This window comes from Accipiter gentilis, chromosome 18, assembly GCF_929443795.1.
Source record: "Accipiter gentilis chromosome 18, bAccGen1.1, whole genome shotgun sequence".
Lineage (NCBI taxonomy): Eukaryota > Metazoa > Chordata > Aves > Accipitriformes > Accipitridae > Astur > Astur gentilis.
In genome coordinates, this window is record NC_064897.1 from 10,637,142 (window position 1) to 10,658,366 (window position 21,225).

General features: G+C 46.2%; 1 protein-coding gene across 1 annotated transcript in view; it reads right to left on the reverse strand.

Annotated features, from left to right (window-relative positions):
- The window catches only part of ST8SIA1 (ST8 alpha-N-acetyl-neuraminide alpha-2,8-sialyltransferase 1), a 121,907-nt gene extending 101,136 nt beyond the window's left edge, over positions 1–20,771 (reverse strand). Inside the window, exon 1 of the mRNA XM_049821905.1 lies at positions 20,498–20,771. Coding sequence (XP_049677862.1) covers positions 20,498–20,736 — 239 coding nt within the window. The 5' untranslated portion in view covers positions 20,737–20,771. The remainder of the gene's footprint in view (positions 1–20,497) is intronic.
- Positions 20,772–21,225: the final 454 nt, after the last annotated feature.

Genomic DNA, 21,225 nt, shown 5'->3' on the forward strand with positions numbered 1-21,225 from the left:
GCTTTTGCCTGTTTTACAGACTTAGAAATCAGAAAGGATCTCGCCAGCTCTGAGATTAAATGAGTCTGTTCTTACAGGGAGGGTCAGCTGAGGTGCTTTCACTAGTCATCTCCAAACACCTGTCCCAGGAACAAGAGGCAACGTACCCTCTATGTCCTCACAGCTTGCTCTCCTGTAGGTCCAGCAAAATAAATCAAGTTTATTGATGATCATCAACATATATTGCAGAACTAGGACTCTGGCAGGGTAAAGCAAAAGCAGATGCAAATGCTAAGCTTGTTGCTGGGCCACAGGATTTCTTTTTGCAACTCTCCTAATTCCATTCTCGGTGGCTGTGACAGCTATATGTTAATTGATTTGCGATGCAGGAGCACTTCGTGGTTGAAGACCCATTTTGCCCTCATGTAACCGTCTACCGGCATGCTTCAAGTCTCAGTGTTCTTCCTAAGACGCTCATGCCACCAAAGTCCAGCCACCACACAGTTAGACATCTATTTTATGTTGGTTATCTAGACTTCCCACAGTCCACAGAAGGGCACTCACCCTACCCTGACACAGGCATCTAAGGCAGAAGAGAGCTGCCAGTATCGGCAAGTACCTCTGCCTGTTGATTACTTATAGCAGGAGGAAACTATAGTAGGAGTACTAACAGACAAATTTAACTTTTAGATAGTTAAAGTAAGAGTGATGAACCTCAATCTGCTATATCCATAGGTGACTATACATCATTAAAATCTGTTGCTTATCCCCTGGCCCAGATAATAGGAACACAATCACAGGAAAGTGATATTTGTTTTCTTTCTGAACATATCTCTGTAACAAAAACTGCCTTATACCTTACTCCCTCTAGCACCTCATTAGAAAGGATAAAATACTGATGCAGAAGTAAACTTTCTCCTTTGCTTTCAACAGTGCTGCCAACTTACTGACAACTCTATGTAAAACATCTTGCGATTACTCAAAACGTGCTCAGACCGCCAACTCTCACCAATGTTCACTACTGCAAAGTAACCTAACTAGTATCTAACAGGAGGTATGGAAGAGTTCAATAGACATTTTCTCACCTTCCACCCATAACACCTCATTTCTGGGTCATGCCACTCCTTCACTGGCAACCTAACCTGAGCCAAATCCCTTTGGCTAGAGTCCCAGCACCAATTCAGTGTTCACCACCACAACTATACACTTTGATTCCAGGGCGTATAAAACACCAGGAATTTCCTGGGTCAGACTTAAGTAGCCAGGACCTAAGCACTCCATGTTTCCTCTAAACATGTACTCTGCATTTCTATTAGTCAACTGCTGCTTTCAAAGGACACGCAGAGGCTTATCATCTGAGCTATTCCAGACCGTAAGAGGAGCTGGCAGGATTCCCCTGAACACTTGCCCCAGCCAGCCAGAAAGAATTTGCAAGTGTAATGAGGGAACATAAACCTGGCCTTTCTGGACAAATATTCACATGGCACTGAAAGCACAATTTCTGAAACTCACATTTCCAAAGCTCCCAGAATTTCACAGGCACGTCACAACATCTTGTCAGGGCTCTGAAATAGTCCTTAGCATAATCCAAACAGCTTTGGCCATCAAGGTCATCACATATTTACAACTCCAGCTTCCAACTCATTGCACACTATTTTGCCATTACCATTAAACAACTGATATTTGGCAGCACTCACTGCAAACACGGAGTTTCACAACACAACACAATGTTTAGTGGTTTGGGTTTGGTTTGGGGGGCTTAGGGGTGGGGAGGTTGCCTAAACAGGCATAGAAGAAGCAGCAGAAGTAGAAACCGGGCAGCTGCAGGGCAGTGAAAAAGAAGAGGTGAGGAGGAGACAGCAACCACGTTCGAGTCAATCCTAATCTAACTAGTTTGCTGCACTATGCTCTGTACTGCTAGGAGTAAGTCAGGAATGCACAAACCCCATTACCTGGAGCAATCAAACAGCTTCCCTAGGGATAAACGTGATTTATGTACTAAGCTCTTTTAGGCCTGAAGTCCTAGCAAAAAAAAGCAACGTATTCAACTTCACCCCTCTGTCTAATCTGGTGGCTTTTAACAAGTTAACATTAAATGCGAGAGAAGAATTCCTAAAAGCCTGTCAAACACAAAACTGCAGCAATTACTACATGCTATGACTCCTACCTAACTTTGCCAAGATGTTTATTTTCCAGCTACCTCTCCTGCCTCTGCCATCTGCCGGACCTGCCCCCAGCTATACAATCACACCTCCTCTGCACTAGCACGCATGCCGAGCAGGCGGTTTTGGGAAACCCTAGGGTTCCAATGCTGCAAAACAGCCCCCCTACAGCTACAGGAAATGTTCCTGTCAGAATTCAAGTCTGGGGTTTTACTTTCCCTCCTCTTTCTGCTCCACTGGTTGAGCAGAATCCATCTTTCTTAGACTTCTTTATTCCCCAAAACCCAGTAACAGCATTCATTAGAGTTAAGGTAGTAAATAGGTGAACTGTTGCTGTTTAGATAGCTGTGTGGCATGCTACAGCAATGCAAAACATGCTACCTTGTAATGCCTGCAAGAATTATATATAGTGCAACATTATGAAATTCTAAATAAAAGTGAAACCTGAAGCGTTTGACATATACAGCCACACATATCACAGGAAACTATTTTTGCTTTAAGGACTGTTGAAATCCTACATTAATTAGCTGCCACGCTCTAGTTTTCAAAGACTACCCATAATCCAAAGAAATCTAAATAATAAAAACTACTGGAACTAGGTTCTGGAAAGAGCTGAAAGGGGAATTTATAAACCAGCAGTTAGGAGAAAGACATAAAACTCACAGCCATGCAAAGTCTCTCAGGCTAGCATATCCAAGTGATCCCACTGAACGGGAAAGGGAAGAGAAGCTGTACCACTCCTAAAGAATTATGCAAACTCTGCACAGCTGAAGCTCCAACAACCAGGGCCCTTCTCCATAGCAAACAGGCAGCAAGCTGAAGTGTAGTGCATCTACTCAGACCTTTTGCCTTCATCTCACACTAGGTAATCACCATGGGGAACAAACTATTTCAAGACAACAGAGACATCCTTTAACCACTGTCAGCTAGCACTCTTCTGCCCAAGGGAGGAGCCATCTTCTTGTTTCACATCACCTTCTGCCTCTCATACTCTATTGCTTCACCTCCAGCTGTAGGTGCTCTTGGGCAACACTCCATCTCTCCTACAAACAGATCAGTAACCTGAGTTTACTTTTACCCAGGCATCCATGCTGTCAGTTCCAGAAGTGAGGCATCGTGCTGGTAACAGAAGACTCCTTCAAACAATTTGAGGAAGTCCCTAGATCACAAACTCTGGGTCCACTAGCAGATTTCCATCTCCCTGACATCTACAGGAAGGGCAACACAGAGTAATGCAAGCAACCTGGGAGACTTCTGGACTGCGTCGGGGATAATTTTTGATGCAGGTATTGATGGGTCAACTTACAGCTGAATCTACTATTCACTAACAAGGAAGCACTGGTCGGGGATGTGATAATCAACAGGAACCCTGGCCCATGAAACAGCGGCATTCAAGACCCTGAGGGGAGTGAGGAGGAAGAGTAGCAGATTGTGTACTTAATATTGATTGATCGTGAACTCATCAGTCCGGACTGGAAGTAGCTCATAATCATTTATGAGTATTGTGGAAACTACATGTCAAAAACAAGGGTCCCATAGCAGAGCCATGGAGCGGAGGCAGTCCCTGGCCCAAGGAGACAGTCACCCAGGACGCTCTCTCTTTCTGACCCCTTCCTCCCCAGCTTGCTGGGGCAGCACTGGACTGATTTCATGATGAACCGACAATAGACTCCAGTATGGTTGCTGGGTTTGTGGTTTTTCTTCCTGCTACTGAGTGAACATGAGAAATGTGTCCTGTCAGGCAGATAAATGTTAGTCTCCGTGACCAGCATGAGAAGACCTCCATGTTCACACCCACAGGATGTGCACTGCACCAAAGTTAACCCAACATTTGCTTTCTAGAAACACTTTTGAGTGAGCCTTTCATTACATTCAGAGCTCCCAGGCCTGAAACTAGCTGGTGAAAATTCACACAGCGTTTGAGAGCATCCAGCAATTGGGCAGTCCAATTCCCAGCTTTTTAGGTCTCAAACTCATCTTGAAAAATCACCTTGCAGCTCAAGAATGCATGACAAGTTATAGACCTATATTTAATCAAGGGAATGTCCTTCAGTTGGTCTATGCTACTCATCTCAAGAAATTCAAGCAGTTAATAATTTAGAAAGAAGAATCATATTTCAGAAGTAATAACTGAACAATTCTAAAGAGCAATAATTCAGCTTCCACGGTAATTAAATTGTTTACTACAGGACTGAAGATGAGCTATTTAGTTTTCAACAGCATGGTGACATTTTGTTTTCTGGTACAATGTTACAGTCTAAAAATAAACCAGATAAATAAGCAAATTAGTACAAAAAAAGTATACTAGCCAGAGAGGAAATATATTTTTTAAAGTGATTAAGCAGCAATCTAAGAATGAGACCGAGACATATATATTTAAGAACTAACCATTCTGAGAACACCTGCATTGCCTAAATTAAGCATAATTAAGGTTAAGAAGGGATTGATTGTTTATGTATGCATCAAGAATATGAAAGGTGGTTATAATTAACAACAGTAATTTTGAATGAAGTATTAAACCAAGTTACTGAAGGGTAAGACTCCTAACTATAAGAATCTGAGACATTGATTTATTTGGGAGATTATACTACATATCCCTATCTATTGCATGACTTTGCAACATTTGGTGCCAGCCCTTGAAAGAGTTAGGAAACCAAACGAAATGGACCTGATCTAGTAATCTGGCCTACTAAAGACATTTCTGTGTTCTTATGCACTGTAATAGAAGTCCGTTACCAATTGATTTATGATGCACACTTCTCACAAATCTGCCCTGCAGATCCCCAAAGGGTGTATTTTCACAGCCACAGGAAAGCAGGTATATTTGGGGCAGAAGCTAGATGATGAAAATGTTGCAATACAAGAAAGAGGGGGAGAGAGAGAACACCTGAGACAGAATTTCACCACTTTCCACTCTGCCTCCTGCCCAGTGAGATCAGTCTGGAGAAGGTGCTGGCATTTGACAACAAGAAGCATAGAAGCTCCATGTCTGCCCCCACAAAACCGTCATCTTCTCAGACCTGTTCCACAGTTTGGAACCAAAACTAGCCAAGTGCAGGCGGCCAAGGAATTCTGGAGTAGCCGAATATCCCCAGCACAGCGCAATTTTGAGTCCCTGTTTCAAAATACACATTACCTATGCATCAATTTAATGCCAACCATGTGTATAGCCCTACTAGAACACCAAGTGAGGAGTCATCTCAGCAGAAATGCTACGGGTAGCACCCAGAGAGAACAAAGTGCCTTTGTTTTAAAGTCTCACCCCCAAACCATAGTAACCAACCCCAGTTTTAGATACGAGAAGTCAAAGAATTGTCCATTGCAATTCATCATCCCCAAGCGTGAGCTGCCGGTGTCCCAGAGGACAGTCTAAACCTCAGCAAACATAAAGTTCACTAGATGCCAAGTCTGTGGATTGTCTAGTTGGCAACATGCAATCACAGAATGAAAAAAAACAGAGCAACAAATGTTGTTTTCCTGTCTTACTGCTAACCATATGGACATTTTTCCTGCCACAGCTCTTAAGTAGGACAGGTACCAGAGATAGCTGCAGTGAGTGGGCTGTACTCCACGTATTTCATCACTCTACTTCCAAATCTCACCACTTTAACAGTCATCTCTAGAGCAAAATGATTCCCATTCCTCCTATCTTGTGGCAGGAAAATGCCCTCTCCTATTACAGTTTCATGGTCTCTCATACTTCACATAGGCCATTGAAACTGGACCCTCAATTTACTCAAGTGATCTGCTTCCATCTGACACTTGACCTTCTTAACTGAGATTATAATTTAACCTGTGTTGTTTTAATTAATTGTTACCTCCTCGGGTTATCTTGCCTAACTAACTGAGCTGTTTGTAAATTGTCCACTTCACTGAATGTTTCATTCTTAATTAATTGCCCTTCTGATTTATCCACATATTTGTTCTCAAATTTCCTAACTACAGTCTGTCTTTCTCTGATATATTGCTTCACATAGATGTTTCTTTACTTTATTCTCTGCTTTTAATGATTATTCTTCTTCAGCGCCCCTATTACAAAACACTTGCCTCCATTGTGTTAAACCCTACCAACCTTCCACCTCCCTTCCAACCTCCCAAGGCACCTCCATCTCACCACCTTACCGTCACCCCCTCCCTCCCTGCCTGCCAAGCACGTATATTTTCTTTCCTTCTGGAGCACCCCACTCCCCAATCCCTTCCTCTCACCCGACAAGAGGGTTCTGACAAGTTTCCCAGTAGAAAACTCAGTTTTTAAGTAAGAATAAGAATATATGAAGGAAGACATCCTGTCCCTGAGAATGGCCAGCAACCAGGACAAGACTACCACAGGGAGGGGAGAAGGAATATCATATGGGGTTCGTTGCAGGCAGGAAAGACCACACTCTTGTCCTTGAGAATACGTGAATTTATCTGCTCCCAGCTTGACGGCTTGCTATGGTTTATGGCTTGGTCCGAGCTGTGCTCCCAGCAGGGGAGGCATGCTGGGAGGAGGACAGAGGCCTGGCTGCTGCAGGAAACTGCCTGCCCTTCATCGCAAAGAGGAGGCTGTTCCCGGCTGAGCAGAGGCTGGGCTGGCCTGGCCCAGAAAGGCTGAAGCAGCCAGAGAGGCAGGGCTCTGGCAGCCGGCAAGCAATTCTGAGGGCACCTGGGAGAAAAGGATGTATTTTAAATAGGCATAGCAAACAAAGCTTACGTGAGGGCACTGGCCGATACCCCCGTCCTGTCCACCTCACAGATTTCTGAATTTGTTGGTTAACTTCAGCAACATTTGAACAGGGAAGAGGGGAAGTATCGAATATGATGAAGATCCTACAAGTTTTATGAAAACCTGGGTAGAAGGGAGACCCAAATTTATGAGCCCCACACCAGCAGAGCTGCGCACCCTGCCTGAGCGCAGCCGGCTGCTCGGTCAGCACCCACTGCCTCTCACTCCACACGGTCATCTCACAGGGGACAAAGGGAGTTGAGGGAACCGGGACACAAACGGAGCCTAATTAGCACTGCTATTTATAGAACAACTCGCTCTTTAAAGCGGGAAGGGATGCCGGTGACAACTGAGGTAGAGTTGATCCAAAGCATTAAGGTAATCTGCTTCAAAAACACGGGGGCACATGTTATTCTTGAGCCTGCGCCTGCAATGTCACCTGTGAGTAAGCTCTCCAGGGACAGCATCCACAGCTGCCAGCCGGCCTCTGGGCAGGGAGGGATGCCAAGGCCTGATGAGGGAAAGGAAGAAACCCTAAGGGTACCTCCCCACCAGCACACTTTTAACATTTCTTTCCCTTTCTAATACTGGGAGCGTCCAGATATTACGGCTTAAGACAGCAATGGATCCCTCCAGCAAAGAGCTGCTAAAACAGCAACAGACACCGGTGTTCAGAGGATGCTCTGGTAAGCAGAGAGGACATTACAGCAATGCTGGCCGTAGAGTTTAACTTTGAGTAGAGCCTTCATGAACTGCTTCAGTTTAAAATAAATGGATGAGTGGGCCAGCGCAGGTCTGCTATCAAAACACTCAATGTCATACAAACATTGATAAACAAAGTAAGAAATGTTAGTATTCTTTTGAGAGGAGGAGTACCAGCTTCCTCAGGAGAAGGACAAGCCCAGAGTACCCAAAGTACTTTTCACTGTGAATCAACTTTCTTAAGTTTTATGGTATCAATATTTAAAAGATGCTACTAAAAAGAACAAGCAAAAATCCTAAACAAACCTTCAAGCAATTAATGCAAGAAATCTGCTAAGTATGAGGATAAAAGCAAAATTTCATTAAATAAATCATTCAACCTACTTAGTCCTTCAACTAGGCATCTTGAGATAGGAATACTGCCTGAAAGTTAGTTTAAAAATACTTTTAAATTATGTTCATGTGCTTGATGCCTGGTCCAGAGCCAGCGTGTTTGGGGAGATTCTCCTCCCTGATACATTCAGCCCATTTAGTTTAGACCCAAAAAGGTGATAATGAAATTACAAAGCCTAGCTATTTATTCATTAAACTTGTTGAAAGCTAACCTGTTCTTAGCGGTTACCAAACTGTTTAAGAAATACCTGTAGACCAGGGGCATTTCATGAGTAGAAACAACTTACTTATCAGGACTTTTAGGACTTCTTTTTAACTTCTCTAAGGCAAAATCTGTTGTTGATCTTAAATGGAAACGAGTAAGAGTCTCATAGGTGTTTTGGGTTTGTGTGGCTGGGTTTTAGTAGCAGGTGAGGGGCTAGAGGGCCAGCTCCTGTGAGAAGCTTCTCGAAGCTTCCCTGGCTCCAAGTCGGACCCGCCACTGGCCCAGGCCGAGCCCATCAGCAATGGCGGTAGTGCCTCTGGGAGAACAGATTTCAGAAGGGGAAGGTGCAGTGAGCAGGGGGATTGGAATGTGAGAGGAACCCCTGTGCAGACCCCAAGGTCAGTGAAGAAGGAGGAGGAGGGGATGCCCCTGCAGCCCGGGGAGGAGCCCATGCCAGAGCAGGGGGATGGATGCCCCCCAACATGGCCGGGGCTCTGTGGGAAAGCCCGCGCTGGAGCAGGCTGTGACTGAAGGACTACGGCGCGTGGAAAGGACCCATGCCAGAGCAGTTTGTGGAGAACTGTCTCCTGTGGGAGGGACCGACCCCACACTGGAGCAGGGGAGGAGTGAGGAGGAAGGAGCGGCAGAGACAACATGTGATGAACTGACCCCAACCCCCATTCCCTGTCCCCCTGCGCCGCTGGGGCGGGAGGAGGCAGAGAAACTGGGAGTAAAGTTAAGCCTGGGAAGGAGGGAGGGGCAAGGGGAAGGTGCTTTAAAATTTGGGTTTACTTCTCGTTATCCTTGTTTTGATTTGATTGGTAGTCAATTAAATTGATTTTGTTTTTCCCCAAGTTGAGTCTGTCTTTTGCCCGTGACCATAACTGGTGAGTGACCCCTCCCTGTCCTGGTCTCGACCCGTATTTTCTCCTCCTCATCCCACCAGCAGTGGTGTGAGAGAGTGGCTTCATGGTGCTTTGTTGCCAGCTGGGCTTAAACCACAACAACAGGACAGACTGAACAGCCACACAGGACACCACCTGAAACCAAATGATTAAGTCAAATTTTTGGGAAAGAACTGAAGCTCTACACTCCTGAGCAAGCTCATATTCATCTAGGCTGACCTGTGATTTCAAGTGAAAGCACACTACACACGTGCTCCTGGTTATGGTACAAAGAAGAGAGGCTGCACCCCACTGGAAACCCCACCAGCCCATTTGCCTCATGCCAGCAGAGGTAACTTTGCTTTTCTCCGTGATGTACAGCTGCTGTTCCACAGCAGAAGAGAAAGCAGAATTTGTACTAAACTTATAAAACTAACCGACAGTATAACTACTCAGGCCAGCGAATACATTTTTCCACAAATTAGGTGGGGAAGAACAACAACTTGAACCCTCTTAGCACAAGACTTTCACTAGCAATGGCCTGTTTGACAAGTGAAGCACAAAACAGATTTTTTTAAAACAAAATGAGAAAAAGCACTATGTTCACTCATCAAAGACCCAAGGCAAAAATAAACATGTTATCACATGCTGGACCCATTAGCATTTACTGAACTACACAAGATAAGTGTTTTCACTTGTTCTGTTGTCTAAACAGAACTATCAAAACACATGATTTCTCTAATGATAGGTTTACTTTTTGTTGTTGTTACCATTTTTGGATCAGCTAGCTCAAGTTCCACACTCTGCTGTTCCCTTCTGGATATGCTTAAACATTTAAAGGCAATGACTGGAGTGGGTTAGAAAGAATAAATATCTCGTACATTTTTACTGCTTCATTCAAGTGGGCATCCTAAACCGTGGAGATTTTCAGCATTTGTCCATAAGGCTCAGCAAGTGTGTTTGTGCTAGATGCTTGCTGGGTGCCAAGACAAAATGTTCAATTAATAATATGACCTAAAAAGGAATGCCCAGATTGGCTTTGTTTCTCCTATTCCCTTCACTGTTGCAGTTTCCTTAGTTAAAAAAAATGCATCTAATTATAGGCTGATACGTAATTCTCATTATAGCAATTCCTAACATTTAAAAGTCATGAGTCAGGCCCCCAAAATTATGATTAAGGCACAAAAATTAGGCATCTGAAAAACAAGAGCCCACAATGGATTTTTATCTGCCTTTTGGGGCACAAGCTGCCATTCATGTTTTCAAGCCCTTCACTTTAGCCATGAGGACTAAAAAATTCCTTCTTCATTTTTATTCCATGAAATCAAGACCATCACACATTCACTTGATTGCAGGAGCTGGCACAACTATTACAAGGGTGGGCAATAGCAGACATTGTAGCATTCCCCAGGTCCTATTAACTGCCCCTAACTGCAAGCATACATAGTTCAGCATCTCTTCCTGCTTTGCTCGGCGAGAGGAGTAACCACCACCAAGCCAGGCGAAATTTTGCAGGTGGACATCCCCTGGACTGCTGAGCCTCAGAACTCCAGAGCCTGAAAACAGCCAGGGTCATGGCCCTTGGCAAAAGGCTTCCTAATACTCCTGAATTAAGACCCTCACAGTGATAAATTTTAAACTCCTCTCCACGTAACCAAAGAATAGTTGTGGATGAAACATAAACATTCTGAGAACTTACAGGTGAGCCATCTGGTTTACAGATAGCTCTTCAGAAGTGTGGGACAGACATATGTAGACAGACTTAAGTTTCTCATGCCATCAGTATTTCTTAATTAATATCATAAAAATTACAGAGGTCTAGTAAAAAGCAAATAAAAATTAAATCCAGCATGTATTTCTTTCAAAGGTATTTTTCACTCAACCTGGGTTGCAATCAACTGCTCTAGCATGGCCCATGATCTTTCTGTGCACCTCACAACCCTTCTGCAGTTTTTTTCCCCTCCTTCCCGGAAGAGTATTTTCCCCCTCTTTTTCCTGCCCAAGACATGACTTACTTTTATTGAAGATTCTCCCTATTTGTTCACCTCCCTTTTAAAACTTTCTTTGTTCTGACTTTTCTGGAAATCTTGTTGCTCTGCAGAAACATCTGGATCACACAGAAACATACAGCCTTCCACTGATGCAAGCTCTTTAGCTCTGTATTTCCCCACACAGGCTTATTCAAGCATTAGCATGAACTCCAGGCACCTTGATAGTTCACTCACTCCAGAAATGGCTATCCTCATCGTACCCATCAAACACACATACGCATACTAACCTAGACTCTGCACTTGCAGCAAACATTGGAAAAAAAATTTGGAAAGTCTTAACCCGTGTCAGGCAGTAGTGTGCATCACAAAGAATCCTACATAATATAACACAGAAGCATCCTCTGTGCTTGAGAACTGCACCACCTCACTCATCTCACTGCATTGCTCCTACCCATTCCTGTGCTTAAAGGCTGTGAGAAGAAACAAGCCAACACTTTCCCGCTTCACAGCCCTTTGTGTCTGCTCCTTGTTCACTTGTTTTCAGGGTTAACAATTGCACAAGTTGCTCTGTCACTATTTGCCCTCCTAGAGCAGCCATCTGAGGGAGGCCAGGAAACGCAAAGAGCACATGGTTGCGCAAGCAATCTATCTTCAAGCAAGCTGTAGCAAGAGATTTCTCCCCATCATTCCCATTCTCATCCGATCCAACAGCACTCCTCCGCTATTGCCTCATGAATATTGCATTTCCTTTCTATCCCGTATTATGGCCATACCCTATATGGATTTATTCCCATGCCTTTTACATTGCCATTAAGTAGTAAATGGCACAATGCAGGAGACGGCAAACAGTCTGAACCTTGCTCAGACAAATAAGAACCTAATGTTGCCTGAGCGGATGGACAGTAAAATCACCCATAAACAAGTAAGGTAATCTAAAGATTACAACCTAGACATTGCACTTCCAGCTACTTAGGGATGTCTACTGCAGCACTCGCTGCTGCAGTCCAGTGACAGAGCCCACAGATCTTTCAGCTCCCACCTTTCTTGGGGCTCCCACCAAGCTTTCACATGACCCGGAGACGGAACACGCTAAGTCCGTGACTCCCATGGGTCAGGTTCACCATGAGAGAACACGAAGACCAACTGAAAGGATGCTTCAAGAAGAAAGAGTAACAAATACTCATGCTCAACTCCCCAACTAGCCTTATACCTCCTTCCCTTCTTTGCCTCCTGGCCTTTCTTCAGGTCCTAATTTCCTCCCATTCCACACAAGCAGCTCTCACTGTGCTCCACGTTGCTACTCGCCAAATACCATTTCACCCTCCGACTCCCACGACTGCAGCAGAAGTCTTGAGGAGCACCTGAGGATGGCACGAAGGTGCTCCCATGGGGCCAGCGTGTAGGGGACCGAACGACGCCTGTGCTGTGGGGCGAGTGGGTCTGAGACACCGGGCAGTGCTGTAGGGCCCAACGCACAACGCCACGTAAGGCACCACACGAGGCATTAGGGAACACCGCTGCTCGGGGGCTGCCAGCAAACGCGACGTGACAGCATGAAGCTGAGGGGTGCGCTGCTGGCCGGCAGTGTCACTCAGTAAGCAAGAGATGACAGAGACCGAACACTCCAGACAGATCTGGGGAGGGGGAAAAATGCACGTAACAAGGCAGCTGAGCAGGCCAATGGCAGCAAACAGCACACAAGCTCTATGTGTTTTTTCTCCCAGGATGGGACTTTGATAGAAGAAAAGATAAATGGAAGGAACAGAGAACAAAGACGAACAGCTAAAAGAGAAGGACAATGGTTAAAACAAGCAGTTGCTTAGCCCAAAGAATGAAAAAGTAGAGTCAAAAGCAGAGAATCTGAGTTTCAGCAGCAGCTGAAGATGCATTCTTTGGCTTCTTTATTAACCTTAGCCTCTGACTAATCCTTTCCCGTGTTTTTCCCCACAAAGGCACGTGTCTGATTCCACATACATGCTTTTAAATACTGAGCCAGACAGAGCATACAACCTATGACAAATGGTAACATACCATCATTGAAATACTGGTGAGGACTTGTGACAAATATAAGAGTGTGAAATGTAATGAAAATACTTACCCATCACTAATTAAAAGTTTATCGACATTTAGAAAAAGAAGACCCTGCAAACATTGCTAACACTGCAACTCATTAGGGAAAATGAAGTAAAACGGTGCGTTACTATCCAGGAACAGGGATTCATTTCTCAGGTGAATACTATATATGGAATAAAGACCTATTCTATTCCCTTTTAAATAGACTAATGCTTCAGTGGAAGCCACAGAAAGAAGACCAAAACTTACACAAAAGCATTAAGCACTTGACAGGTATTAAGCTGTTACCTCCAGGTACCAGTAGCAAAAAGGACCAATACCCATCAAACCCTCAGCACAAGTATTTGGATCATTTCTTCCAGCAAACATTCAGGCGGCCTATCACTAGTAAATAGCCCAGGTATTTCTTCATATTAAAACTGGTATTAACGGAGGGAAAACCCACTCCATTAATCAAAATTCCTAATCTGCATAGCTGGGATAAATCTCACCGCACACATTCTTGGACTGAAAACCATTCAGAGCACGGAATGTTCCCAGCAGCTTTAAAAGCCTGATGGTAGCCACATCTCCACTTGAAAAGAGAATCTCTAAACCAAGAAATTCAGGAGGGCATTTTCCAGGCAGAGAGAATAGGAAAAGTCAAAATAATTCAGTCTGTTGATTTAATACAACAACAAAAAAACCACTACTCTGCTGGCCAGAAAATATTTCACAACAATTTAATTTCACAGCCTTCACCCTTTTCCTGAATGGAGCAGTGGGAAAGGGACCTCCAGAATCCTGGGTAAAGCCAGGATGTTGTTCTCCACTGTGTAATTCACCTTGTTAAAAATTCCAAATACCACTAAGGTCAAGGGAACAGGCGCAGCGTCTTCATGAAGCTCAGAGCTTCCATAATAATTACTTTACAGACAAAGACTTTCCTAGGGTTAAATGACTTATCAGTGCCACCTGCCACGTCCCACCCCACGCTCTGTTTATCTAATCAGTTTAGATTCCAAGACCTGGGAGAAGAATTGTCTCTGGTCTTCTGTACGTAAAAGTTGTGACAGGACAAAACCTGAATCTCCACTGAGGTTTGCAAATACTACATAATACAGGTTAACGTGCTTCAGTATGAATTTAACTGCATGCAGTTATTTAAAATGATTTAACGTTACGAGCAATTTTCTTACATTTTGGGAACCGCATGCAGAGTACAAAAAAAGATTAATATATATACAAAGATTTAAAATTAAGTATTTTTTGGTGCTTAGAAAACTGGAACAACAGAAGACTGCAGTCCAAACAGCCTCCTCAGTTCAGTGAGGTTCATCCTCACTGTGGGAGGATAAATACTGAAGCGGGAAAGACAATTCATTTTCCATGCATTTACCTAGTAGGAACTAGCCTCAAAAATAGGTCTTTTTATACATGTCATTGAACACACAGCAAATGGGAGCAACACTCTTGGCTGCTCTGAAGATGAAAATTACAAGTAGAGGAATAAATCACCAGTTACTATATTGTGTGGATGATTCAGTGCCCATTCCATCCACTGTAAGGTAGAAAAAGGGAAAGCACAGATGTGAAAATACATACATCCAGCAGTGTCTGTGTATGCACATACCAGACTTTCGGGGCCCTAGATGGGTAACCTAAATTCTGGTAAAGTCTCTGTTCCTCCTGTTCCCCAGTGCCTGGCTCTGGGCCTTCGGATGCTCCCAGCTAACAGGAAAAGAGCCTCGGGGAGTTGGCTACACCCTCCCGTAAATGCTGGCAGCACTGGAGTTTTTACAAATTCAAAGTAAAGCAGCAATCCAAACTCTGCAAGAGCAGATACTAGAAACAGGGATCTCCACTGTCTGTTTCGTAAGGAAGGCAGAATGGAAGTCTGTAACAAAATGCTGCTTTGGGGTAAGGAGGGAGGATACCGTGACCTGGAACTCAGGAATTTAAGTCAATTCCTATCTTGCCACCACACCCCTCGTCTGCAAAGACGCCATGAACTAACTCAGATAACTAACTCTCATTGTTTTCATGTAATTTAGCAAAGACACCGAAAGCCCTTGAAGATATAGATGCCAGATCTCTCTGGAGCTTGCTGCCTTCACCACAGCCTCCAAATAATAAAATGGGATAAGAACACTTTTTTTCTCTCACCTTTAACGTGCTCTTCAAATTGTACCTCTCCACCAAAACAACTTCCCGTCTCAGCTGGAGACACCAAGAAACTACAAATTACAAATACCCAATTACCACCAATGCAGCAAATACAGCCGCAAAAAAGTCATTCAAAATGTTAACAACCGAGTTAAAAACACAGCCAGGCAGTAGTGACACCTACTCAGGAGAGCAAAATAAGCTGGATTTGGCCACTGCCAATGCACAACATTTGAGCATATCTGATGGTTTTAGGGTAGGGCTTCATGAGCCACAGAGGTAGACTCATCTAATGCAGCATCTCCCAGCTCTAATCCCAAATCTATTCTTCATTTGTCTCAGTGAAAGAAGCAGGAATAATTCAGTATCTGATAAGGCTGTTTAAGTAGGGCAAAACTTTTACCTAGTCAACCTGAGCACTATGAAGTTTCATCTCAGATTTGCCTTGAAATATCCCGGTAGATCGCACCACTCACATAATTTGCAATGCTTACCTCAAAAGAGAAGGAAAAAAAAGCGATTGAAACTAAACAACCTCTCGTTGACTTGGCAATAGCATTTGTCTTACGCAGACAGAGAAGTGACCTGGAATTCCAGTTCTGCATTAATACAATCTAAAATGAAAAACGATTTGCACAAGGGGGTGTTCTTCAGCGCCTGTTGTGACTGCACTCTAGGCACAGACATTAACAGCTGGCAGAGAGCAGCTGGCAGAGAAGGTTACAGTGGGAAGACCCCCTCCGGCGCGGCGCGTAACGGCACCAGAGCACTCTTTTTGCAAGGCACATGAAAGCTAACAGTAGAAGAGGCTTCACACAGTCTGTCCACGTCCACGCTGCAAGGACCGGAGTGCACCACATCCGGATAGTCTGTCCAGTTCAGCCACTGACCCTGGTGTGTGGTTTCAGGCCCATAGCTTCTCCTCTCTGGAAAATGGACAAGAGGCCAAACCCAACAAAAAAGCAGTGGAGAAGCCACCTGCTAAGAAAAGCATGGCCAGTTTGGCTCTAGGGACAGAGAGGACAGCACTGGGGAGCAGAGCCAAGTTGTAGCAGATGCTCTGGACTGGAGGCAGGTCACAAACAGCGAGGTCACAGGAGACATCTGCCACCAACTCAACCGAGCCACCCCCAGAATAAACCCAGGGTGACCTTTCAGCATCACACAAAGCTGCTGCAGCAGAAGCCAAGAAAGCAATCTGAATCTCAAGGGTAGCCTTTCTGTTGCCTTGCAGAGAAGATTGTCCCATCTCTTCCCAAAGAACCTCTAAACTCTAATTGCCATCCAGCCTTTTAGGTGGGAGCCCTGACAGTCAAAGGCCCACTGCCCCCCACAAGTGTACTCAATCCCCAGAGGAGGCCCACGCCGGGCAACAAACAAAGCAGAAGTGTCAGATAAACATACGGCGCTTGGGATTTGTGGTTGTACGGAGCTCTTAAGGCAGATGAAAAGATCCAGTTCTGCCTTTATTCGACTGCAATCTTTTTAAATAAAATAATCCTAAAGGTATTATTGTACGTCATTTACTTTGCTAATAACAAACAGCAATTAACAACATTTTTGCCCAAATAATTTAAGCAGCGCTAGGCCCTTAAAAAAACCCTAAGCAATCTGTAAAAACAATTAGGGTGCAATAACATTAACCACCACAGAGGATGACAAGCCATTATATTGTAGGTAAATTAGACGCGTTAGCCATTAGTGACTCTAATGACGGTCTCATTCCTATTCTGACCACTTTGTAGTTCAAGATCAAGCAGTTTACCATCTGACTGACAGACTATTATTCAGTATTTGTAAAGAGATGAGATGTTTCCACAGCAGAGAGGTCGACTACCCTCAGTCACTAGTGTCTTGAAATTTAAAGGATGCAAATAGCGATAGCTTGCCATTGGGCTGTGCTGAGTTTCGAACGGCCAGAATTTGAAGACTTTAAAGGGAGCTACGTTCAACTGAGGAAAGGATTTGGACCAAGAGCTCTTTTAATAGCCGTAATTGTATCTTCAGGCTTTTGGGGATCTGTCCTTCCATCTAAGAATCCAGGCAGCTCTTGCACAGACACCCACTGCGCTGCTGGCAGCGGGTCTCCACACCCTCATCATGCCAGGATCACTCACAGAAGTCCTGTGTGCGGAGTCAAGGCTGCGAGCGCGCTTTAAACACAGACTCAGGCCGGAGTCAAAGGCTTAAACCTGCTCATTTTGTTTCTCCCACAAACTGTCCTTACAGCTGCAGTAAGGCAACACACACCTCAAAAGCAGCAATTTGTGGCTATTTGCACAGGAATTCCTATTTGAAAACCGATTCTGCAAATCTATATTCAAACACAAAACCCTCATGTAAGCCATCCCACAAGCACCAGGACAGTCTGGGTTCTTGCGTAAGCAAGAGTTGACACGGGTCAGATCTTTACAGGAGGTTTCTGGCTGTACAGAGAGGAGGAGGAAGGAGCAGTGGAGATTGAAGAGTTACTGGCACTCGGCTGCCCAGGGTTCAACCCAAGTTACCACAGACGTTTTCATTGACCCTGCTAAGTTACTTAACTGAGGTTGTCTTGATCCAGGTACAGAAGGCAAAGGGGGAATAGCACTTGCAACCTTTGAAAACTACGTTTTGATCAATTTAATAATCACTCGAGGATGATAATCTACCTCAGCAACAGGACTCCAGTGAGTTTATAGGAGGAGAAAGATACAAAACCATCAGACATTTTCTCTGCGTAGCAAGAACCTGGCTGTTCAAACACCTGTACAGTACCACAAATACTGTATTATACAAAATCATAATGTGAAACTTTGCACTCTCTCATATAGATTTTTAGCACAGATAAATTCAAATTTATTCTTCAAAACTGAGTAAAACCAAAATTGTTTGGTAACCAGACTGTGTGGCAGGAAGACTAGAGAGAATGGCAATTAATGCCATTCTTAAATAATAAAATATTAATAATACATTAAAACCCACTTAATATTAGGCTAGTATAGAAAGCTGCATTACTCCAAAGTCCGCAGGCAGGATTTCTGTGAAGCTCTATATCTACTCCCCAATTAAAACCAAGACTCGCGTTCATAGGCAGTTTCGAGCGGAAACCGAAACTTGGAGCTTTTACAGTGCTCTTGCATAGAGAGAGCAGAACTGTAGCAAAGAGTGGGATATTGTTTCTGTTAATCACCTTACAATATACAGCAGCTTACCTGACAAGGACTTCAATTTCATCATCTTCTACCAATACTAAAAGAAGCAAATTTGTGCAGCACAGTTGAGAGTTCTACGTCATTCATAATTATTTGAATATTACGGTGTACTCACTACGTATCTCCAGTGTATGCTTCCTCCTAAAAATTTTATTTTTGAAGCAGATTGATTTAAAGCTCATTGTATTTAGCACTGTGCCAACTCATCAAGAGACACAGACAAGAAACAATAGCTCCTTTTATTGCAAGAGACTCTCTTCAATAGCATCTCCGAGATAATCACTATGCTTAGGGAGTAGAAAAACATATGGGCAAGTTGACGACCCACGCAGAGTTTTTGTTTCTAAATCACGTGGTGGAAATGGTCTGGGGTTTTAAACTGAAGGTGCAGCAGCATTATCAATCTTCAAACAACGTTTTGGTTTACAAACATGAAAGACAATACATCAAACTCTTTCCTACATCATCTATCAGGGTAATTTTCAAAAAAAAAAAAAAAAAAAAAAAAAAAAATCTGGATTCATCTAGGCCCAAAAAGGGGAGTCTGTGGCACAACAGGCTTAAGATGAACTAGTACCTGAGCAGATCAGCCTAATTTCTAGTGTTAGTTCGTGTTTTAGGAAAAGGATCCTGCACCCGTACCGTACTGTTGGCTCTGTATTAAAGGAAGGACTTCTTCCAGGCCTACCCAATGAGATGGTATTACCCCACGCCCACTTAGCACCTCTCATCGCTTCTATTTCCTGCAAGCTTCGGGGGCTAAAGGAAGAAGGTGCTTCTGAAGAACTGTAAAGTTTCTGTTATCCCAACAGAGAAGATACTAAGCGATCACATGCTAGCTCCAGTTCGCTAGCTCCAAACGCGAGTCGAGTTGCATTCAAAAATTACTGAAGAACATCAATAAAAGCTGTACGCCACTTTAAAAAGGAAAAGATGTCCCTTGGAATTTGGATCTGATGCATTCCAGCATCTGCTAAAGAAAGAGGGCCTTTTTGCAGGCAGTTTGATTATCCCTCACCCTGATCTTTCATTTGCTGCTTAGAGGACAGGGAAAAAGCCCAGCTTCCCTTCAGGAAAGGGAGGGAAATCGGCTTCTCTTCCAATTGTCTGTATTCTACCTAGAGGCGTTAGGAAATTTTCAAGGGGATGCAGATCTCCACCGCACGCGCTTCTCAGCCAGGGTCATTCAAAAAAATCCTCCCCGCCGCAGGGACCTAGTTCTCCACCGCTCTCGGATGTGGCACCCTGACTGCAACACTCCTCCTCTCCTGTGCAGCTGGGGAAGGTGAGAAGGGCTCCAAGGGTTATCGCCATTTCCCAGCCGCGAAGAAAAGAGAAGCGGAGGAGGAAAAGGTGCCTTTTCCCAGCCGCGTCCGAGAGAGGAGAAGAAAAGAGAAAAAGGTGCCTTTTCACGTGGTTTCCATCATAAACTGCAGAGAGTCAAGGACCAGCGCGGAGCTCCCAGAGTGTTCCCGGCAGCGAGGACGCCGACGCGAGCGAACATCCACGCAGCCCTTCCCTCGCGCATCCCGGGGGGAGACCCGCAGGCTGAGCCTCCCCCGGCAGCAGGCCGGCACTCGCGGTCCCTCGGCGGAGCGGGGCTCCGAGCCCCCGGCTTTGTTCGGAGCCGGAGAGCGGGGCTGCCCGCGCAGCTGCGATCCGGGAAGCCAGAAGCGTCCTATTGTGCGGGCAACACCGCACGCCCCGCGACCCTCAGCCCCCCCTCGGACAGCGCTCCGAGGTGGGCTTCTCTCCCCGCGCAGGGGAAGCAGCCCCCCCCGTCCCCCGCGCCGAGCCCCTTCTCCTCCCCGCAGCGGACAGAGGCGCCCAAAAAGTTTCGCCGGGCGAGCGGGGGGCCCTGCCCGCCCCTCGCCCGCCGGCAAGAAACAAAGGGTGGGCTAGAAAAAAAAAAAACAAAAAAAAACAAACCACAAAACCAAAAGTTTGGGGCTCGGCGGGGTGGGGAGGGCGCCCGGCCGGGCTGCCTCCGCCCGCCCGCCCGCCCGCCGCTCCGCGGGGCCGCCCGCCCGTCCCCGGCCGCCCTTGGGCCGCGCACGGCGCTACCTGAACAGGGCGACCGCAGTCTGGTTCCTCCTCCACGCCTTGCCCTGCTGCAGCAGCACCCCCTGCACGATCTCCTTCTCGTCGGGCAGCCGGTACACGGGGAACACGTAGAGCCAGCAGAGGACGAAGACCCCCAGGGCGCTGGCCCCCACGGGCAGGCGGGTGCGCGGCCACTTCCACGCCAGCCCCGCCATCCTCCTCCCGCAGCGCCGCCGCGGCGCCGGGCCGCGCTCCGGCATCAGGCCCGCGCCATGCGGCGCCCGCGGGCGGGAGGTGCGGGGTGTGGGGGGGGGGGGGGGGCGGCCGCCTCAGCCCCGCCGCCGCCGCCCGCACCCTAAGCCCGGCGGCCCGCCCGCCGCCCGCCGCCCGCCGCCATCGCCGCCCAGCCGGCCGCGGGGGGGGGTGGAAGGGGGGAGCCGGGCCCCGCGGGCGTCGGGTCTCCTGCCGGGGCTGCTGCCGCTGCTGCGCCGCGGCTGGCTCCTGTCTCGGCGGTGGCGGCTGCCGCCCTTCCTCACAGGCATTTGGTCCCTCGCTTTCCCCGCCAGACGATGCTCCGCCGCTCCCCGCCCTCCCTCCCTCCCTCCGCCTCCCACCGAGCCCGCTCGCTCTCGCTCGCGGCCGCGCCGCGGACGGCCCCGGTAAATTTCCACCCCGCCCCGGCCGCGGGGGGCCCCGGCCCCGCCGCCCGCCTCCCCCCCCAGCCGCCGGGGGGAGCGAAGGGAGGGGGA